Genomic DNA, 7,208 nt, shown 5'->3' with positions numbered 1-7,208 from the left:
GAAGCTCAAAGGTTTATTGTCTTAATATTAACTCTTGCGAGCTGACCAGTCATATATCAACTTGCTACATATTTTCTATCACTAAATTGCTCAATTTGTAGAATCAAGTTTTTGGCAATGAAGGAAGAAGCAGCGACAGCTACATTGAACAATCAGGACGGGATAAAGAGTTGGCAATGTCAATCACAAACCGGTACTTAACATCAGATTTTGCAAGTCGTTCCATGGAACTATTGATGTCGTCCATTGAAATCAGCTCGATATCTGCAGTAATATTGTGCTTTCCGCAAAAGTCTAACATTTCCTGCGTCTCTTTCATACCTCCTATGTCACTTCCCCCAACTAGCTTCCTACCTGTTAGTTAATAATCAAATTTTCAAGATTAAGTATGATCCTGCAATTATCTATGGTTGAAAAATAAAGAAGCAACATCTTGATGTTCCAAAATCAGTGTGTCTTACCCAAAACTAAAGGGAAAATTGGAAGCTCCAGTGGCTTTTCAGGCAATCCAACAGTGACAAGCTTACCGTCCATCTTCAGAAAACTTAGCAACGGACCCAATGGATGAACAGCAGCAATGGTGTCAATAATGTAATCCATGGTATTCACAGCAGCCTGCATAGACAACCACCAAATCAAAATGTCCATAAAGCAACTTTCCTTGAATCGGTCAAAAAATAATCCACACATAAATGCAAGTTATTCATTGAAAAGAACCAAGACTTAGAAACACGAGGAATCTATAGAAGTTGGGAACTAAGATTAGTAGTTGGAATTAGTGACGCAAATTAAACTTACAACACAAACGGGAACCAGTAACAAGCAACTAAGCTTAATGTTAAAATTATATATACAATGCTTACTATATAGCAGGACCGGAACTAACTTGTGATTGAGCTACCTGGATATTGAAGATTTATATAGTCAACCTCAACTAATTTGGTCTTGATGCATATACGTGTTATAAAAGTGCTTAGGATGAGAGATTCCGACTCAACACTGCATCTATTCTAGTTGATTCATCAAGAACTTTATTTCCAAGTTTTTCTCGCAATTATGAAGTGGTATTGAAGATTTTTTAAATAAAACCTTAGTGACTTAAATGTGGTCAATAAACATGCACAACGCTTAACTCCCTTCTCTTAATCTTATTAACATCACCTGTTCTCTTTTTCTGTTTACATACCTCCATTTTTGCAGGATCACTACTTAAAATGAAAGCATCCGCACCAAGCTTCTTGATGGCCTCATCTTCCTTCTTTGAAGAGGTGCTGATGACAGTAACTTTTAACCCAAAGGCCTTTCCAAACTTCACAGCAATGTGACCAAGGCCGCCCAATCCAGCAACACCCAAATGCTTGCCTGGTTCGGTCATACCATAGTACTTCATCGGGCTGTACACAGCTATTCCAGCACATAATAAAGGAGCTCCAGCATCAGAACGTAGGTTGTCAGGAAATTGAAGAACAAAGCGCTGATGAACAACTATCATATCGGAGTAACCGCCATATGTTTTTGTACCATCATGGTATGTGGAGTTGTAGGTAAACGTCACTTTAGGACAATAGTTCTCCAAGCTCTGTTCACAAATGTCACATGTTTGACAGGAGCCTACAATCACCCCAACTCCAACTCGGTCACGGACTTTGAACTTATGGACGCTACTGCCAACTGATGTCACGAGACCAACAATTTCATGCCTGCACAGAAAAAAGTTCTATAAGTTGTAATATAAGATAAACCTAACACTTCTGACATTAAATTAGCACATTCATGAAAAACTCAAGTTGATTACTCTAATATGAAGCTTAAGTTTCATCAACGTGATTAGAAGAATTAACTAGTAAACTATTGCTTGAAGAACCAAAATGTAACATGCTAGTGGTCATCTAGTCAACTTTCCCTAAAATTGACAGATATGTTTTTGTTCATGGACTTGAACCAGAATAACCGTAGTTTGTTGGGAGTTAATTCTTTAATGACGTGTGATTCAAATGTAGATATCGGAGAAAAGTCACAAGCACTTCTAACTAGGACTAGGAACAGATAGAAGTTTCTAACAAACACTATTCAGTGATAGTGAACTTGCAATAGAGTAAACCTGAAATCTTTGTACTTTTAGTTTACCCCCGTGCCAGGCAACGTTTTAGGGCCCCCGCTTATCCGGATTTGCCCCCCGTAAGGGATGCTACAGCTTCTATGTCCTTCAAAAACAAGGTTTAGGATAACTCAAGCAGAAAGGCCTCTTTTTCTAGTTTAGAGAAGGAAAAAAAAAATAGAAATGCATCCAGTGGCCAAAGATTGACCCTGATCCATATAAACTGCAGCATATTGCTCAGAAGGAACACAATCTTTTTCAGCTGTTCAATAATTTGCCAACTAAACTAGATCCCTGCTTAACATTATAGTAGGATTATAAACTGAACAGTCCTTGCACTTTGGGAAATGTAATTCAAGAGAATGGTTAATGATTGAACCGTCCTTACTAGGTTTTTTATTAGTAATCTAAACAAAATTCTACTGATTAGTAGAACTAATCAATTGGACAGTCCCCTTCTATTGCAAAAAACGTAATTCAAGAGATCAGAAACAACGATGCTGGAATTTCCTTTGAGCTACTACTCCACTTTGATCGCTACTCGAACAATAGAAATAAAGACACCTTAATGGATGTGCTCTAGTCCCTATTTCTAGTCCCTACTTTGGTTTTTTGTTCCTACAAATCCAAGAGAAATTCTACCCGTTTAGACAAAGCCTAAAATAAATGTTTACCTATCAGTGCCTATCATTGGGATTTTCAAGCCTTCTCTTCAAGCAAATCTTGCAATGCCCTTGTGAACTCAAATTTATGAGAAGTGCTGCCGATGAAGTTTCTAGCAGTGAGAACAGATTCTTACTGACTTTTTTTATGAGACAACTAAATTTTATTAATGCAAGTACCAAGGAGCACTGAGATTGTTATAGACTTTTTTGTCTCCCATTATACATTTTAATCAGCTCTACACCAAGAAAAGAAAAGGTTAACATGGCGACAATGCCAAAATTCTTGGTTGTCCCATGTTGATTGAATAAATGGGTTGTAGTCATTTTAAATGGTTTTGGAAAATGCTCAATCATGAGTTAGATTTCGGAGTTGTGTTAGGTTCAAGTTCTATTTTTTTAAAACATGTTATCGAAGTCAAACCCGTCACTATGCCCTAACGGTGAGCCTTTATTGAACGTTTCTGAGCATTGAAGGGATATTAGAGTTTTACACTGGTTAAGAATATCAGTGTTATACTAACTTTATATAGTTTTAGACAATCCTCAGACCCCATGAGCTAACTTTTGAGATTGAACAGGTCTATATTTCTTGACATAAAAGTCTTATCTTCTTGATATCCTATCCTTCTCCCACGTCTGTTGGATTATAACAACCTAGATTGTTTAGTATGTATGTAAAAAACATTTGCATCTAAGTATCTGAAAAGAGATCCTAATTAGAAAAAAACATCAACAAGTATAACTCCCTTATTCTTATAAGGCCAAACCCATCGACAAACACCTGTGGTCATCCACTTCTTTCACTTGAGCACCTAATATTGCAAATCTTGCTAGTTGGATCATGTCCAATCATCATAACCAATAAGGCGAATAAAAATTAGCATACCTTTGAAGACAACTAGTGATCAGAATGTTGAAGTAAAAGAACCTTTTGACATCAAAGTGACAAGGGTAGCTTACCCAGGGACAATGGGGTATTTTGTGAATCCCCAGTCATCCTTCAAATGATGCAAGTCTGAGTGACATACTCCACAATAAAGTATCTTCACTGTAACATCATGATCACCATTTTCTCTGCCATCAATTCAAAAGGGTATAAGTTCACAGATTAGCTTGATAAGCATTGAACATCCCGTCATGGAAGCTAATTTCTGTTTCAACTATACAATAAAAGAGAGGAAATGGGGAGTGGCATGCACAAGTACTCTACCAGATATTATGTGTCTTATTTTATATTCGCAAGAAGTTTATCTCACAAACAAAAAAGGGTATTCTGGGCACTTTTGTACTCCCTCAATCCCAATTTATGTCGCACACTTTCCTTTTTAATAGGATAATATGTCTCAAAAAAAATGTCACATTTTTATAATTAGAGCTCTTCCTTTGCTCTCTTGGTGGCTTGAACCCACAACCTTTTGGTTGAAGGTAGAGGGTGCTTACCATCTGAGCAACCCTCTCTTGTCCTTTTTTTAATATGCTAAAGTGTACAAATAAAAGTGAATAGAGAGAGTAGATAATGTTAAGGGTAAAACAAAAGAAATTATTTTTTCTTGATATGTTAAAATGTACAAATAAAAGTGAAAATTTATTTTTTGGTATAGTGAACAAGTAAAAGTGAATAGAGGGTGTACTTTTTAGTTAACTTGGTCAAAGTTAGATACTCCCTCCGTCCCAATTTGCTCGACACTTTTCGTTTTTCGAGAGTCAAATGAGTTGCTCTTTGACCGTAATTTTTTCATGTCTTTTAAATATTTTAAATTATTAATTATAGTGACTTATAGTAATTTTTACATAGTTTTCAAATATGTATATCTTATTTTGAAAAATTTAAAGATTCTGCGTTCAAACTCACGGTCAAAACTAAAAAGTTTGATCTCTAAATGAAAAGTATCAAACAATTTGAGACGGAGAGAGTAACTTTTATGTGACAAAAATAGAAAAGTGACCTTTTGTGGAAAACTTTAAATTTGATGACTTTTATGTGATTAAAAGACTTAAAAAAAGTAACTTTCGTGTGATAAACTAAAAGTTGATTTTTCGTCCCTGAAATTTACTCAAGAAATCTCAGAAGGTCAAGACACAACGGCAAATTAACTTGAGACATTTCTAATTCAGACAACAACGTTAACGCTCTTACTACTGAACCAAAACTCCCGCTATATTTATATACAGAAATAATAATGTCGTAGTATGTATGCTTCTATGAAAATCCACCTTTTTGTCTCCTCATGCTTATTTATACAGAATAAGGGACATGCATGAAAAGTTACAAGTAAAGTATTTCAAGTCCTTCCTTTCTGGGTAAATCAATTTTCCAAACTCCAGAGTGTCGTCCTTACAGACATTCAAAAGAATATTTATACATTCATATCCTATATATACACTGACCCAACAACATATATAAATATATATAAAACAAACATGTAACAAAAGTACCTGCGAGAGAAATCGAAAGGCGACAGAATTCCAGAAGGGTCCCTAGCAGCCCAGCCAAAAGCTTTTCGTGGATGCTCCTTCTCTGGTGTTTTAGCCATTTCTCTCCCAATCTAGTGTGTGTGAATACTGTTTTTCTCAGTGCCCAAAACTATGCTTTATTAGTTGTGGTTATAAAGTAGGAGGAACTTATAACACGCTGCAATTGCCTTTTTAACGTCACTTGAGAAGTGGAATAGATTCTGTGAATCCAGCTCCTCTCCACTACAATTATTTCTCCAGTATTTGAATGAGTGACACTAGTGGTGTTTAAATTTTAAAGGTTTAAGAGGAAAGAAATCTCCTGCTTTGATAAGAAATTAATGAACATTCTAAAAAAATAGATGAAAATCTTGTTTAAAGTTCTAGATTTTAGTAATTATTTAAGTCTCCAACTTTGGTAATAAAATGATTGAAATTGATCTTGTAAACTAACTTGAAACCTTGCTTAAAACTCTCTAATTCTTAGTATTAATTTCAGTCAATCGTAAATTTTAATTTAATTATGTTAAAACTATGTAATTATAAGTTGTTGATAAACAATAAAACAACATAACAAAGTTAAACATTCTAATTAAATAAATTTCTATGTAGGTGATTCTGATAACGTTTTGTTTTTTTCTGTTTTAAGAAGTTGCCAGGATCTTTTCCTTTCATTATCAAAACTCATTAAGTAAGCAATTATTTTGTATTATTATCACTTATATAGTTATATTCAATTAATTACACCCAAAAGTAGTTTGTTACTTTATTCAAGTTGAATGCAAATAATACAAAGTAATCAATTTATTTTATTAGTGACAAAATATTCAATTTAGAGCAAAAGAAACGAATAAAGGGAAAAGGAATCCGGCCCGAACTATTGACAACTGAATGGCCCAAGAAACTTAAAAGACATTTTTTAGCCTTTTTCAAATAATTCTGTTTCGTATTCTTTTTTCAACTAATTTCAGCATATGTATAGAAACTGTATCATTATTGTATAAAATATATATCACTATTGTATATGTATAGAAAATGTATCATACATATAGAAATTATATCACTGTTGTATAGAATATATATACCTACAGTATGTGTTTAGAAAAAATGTATCATACGTATAGAAATTATATCATTGTTGTATAGAATATATATACCTACAGTATGTGTTTAGAAAAAATGTTATTGTTGTATAATTTTTATTTAATAAATGTATAATCAACGTATAGTTACTAATTATACACATATTATACATGTTTTGGGATATATTGAAGGCTCAATCAATGTATACTTACTAATTATACACACATTATACATGTTTTGGGATATTTTTCAAGGCTCAATATGAATATTTTTCATCGCGTATTTGCTTCCTTTTTGAGGCAAGCTTAGTCGCCACAAAATGTGTAGTCTTGTGGCGACTCCCTGGATTCGTCACAAAAAACCTTGAGCAACAGCAGTACATGCAGCAATCTTTAATGGCGACTTTTTGATCTTTTGTAGCGACTTTAGTCACCACAAAAAAGTCTGATCTCTTGTGACTGAGTCGCTGGGCTAGCACCTGGCAATAGTTTGGGCGGAAAGACTAATTCGCGACATTAAGCCCAAACATGGGCCATTAAAATTTCTGATGGCCAGATAGTATCCTTTTTCCATGAATAAAAGTCGTTCACAAAAAGCCACAAACAATTGTAACAAAGTGCTCAACATTGAGAAGTAAAAAATATACATTTTTTTGTGCACTGGTCATTAATTTTTGTCCCTCAAATTGGTGGTCTTTAATTTTTGGTCTCCGCTTAAAAAAGTGGCGGAAAGTACTTCGAGGTTCTGGGTTCGAACCCCCGCTCAGTTAAAAAAAAAAAAAAAGAATTTCGGAAAGCAAGGCTTGCGCGAAACCTCTGCCTTATAAGGCATAACATTTGCCCCAAATTAGGCCTATTCGGGCAAAGTTAGGCCCTTAAGGAAAACCTTAAGGCGTAATTTTGGGCAAA

At 34.5% G+C, this 7,208-nt stretch overlaps 1 protein-coding gene across 2 annotated transcripts; it reads right to left on the bottom strand.

Moving 5' to 3' along the window:
* LOC132051554 (probable mannitol dehydrogenase) lies at positions 1-6,552 on the bottom strand. 2 transcript variants are annotated; one of them, XM_059442692.1, is made up of 6 exons: positions 6,513-6,552; positions 5,200-5,347; positions 3,724-3,837; positions 1,187-1,700; positions 462-615; positions 1-354 (listed from the first exon to the last, which is right to left on the bottom strand). In XM_059442692.1, the coding sequence occupies exons 2-6, from the start codon at positions 5,295-5,297 to the stop codon at positions 140-142; spliced, it is 1,095 nt and encodes a 364-aa protein (XP_059298675.1). In that variant the 5' UTR covers positions 5,298-5,347; positions 6,513-6,552; the 3' UTR covers positions 1-139. The 2 variants fall into 2 exon arrangements, with proteins under 2 accessions (XP_059298675.1, XP_059298674.1); XM_059442691.1 differs by lacking the exon at positions 6,513-6,552 and having other exon boundaries at positions 5,200-5,479.
* Between the last annotated feature and the right edge of the window lie 656 nt (positions 6,553-7,208).

Source organism: Lycium ferocissimum, chromosome 4, assembly GCF_029784015.1.
Source record: "Lycium ferocissimum isolate CSIRO_LF1 chromosome 4, AGI_CSIRO_Lferr_CH_V1, whole genome shotgun sequence".
In the NCBI taxonomy this organism is placed as follows: Eukaryota; Viridiplantae; Streptophyta; class Magnoliopsida; order Solanales; family Solanaceae; genus Lycium; species Lycium ferocissimum.
This window is presented reverse-complemented; position numbering and strand designations above follow the sequence as displayed.

Bases quoted from the DNA above. Each gene is read 5' to 3' on its own strand.
- LOC132051554 (XM_059442692.1), bottom strand. From the start codon at position 5,297: ATGGCTAAAACACCAGAGAAGGAGCATCCACGAAAAGCTTTTGGCTGG. The intron at 1,701-3,723 runs GTAAGCTACCCT...TTTTCTGTGCAG, and splicing joins AAATACCCCATTGTCCCTGG to GCATGAAATTGTTGGTCTCG. The intron at 355-461 runs GTAAGACACACT...ATTAACTAACAG, and splicing joins AATTTTCCCTTTAGTTTTGG to GTAGGAAGCTAGTTGGGGGA.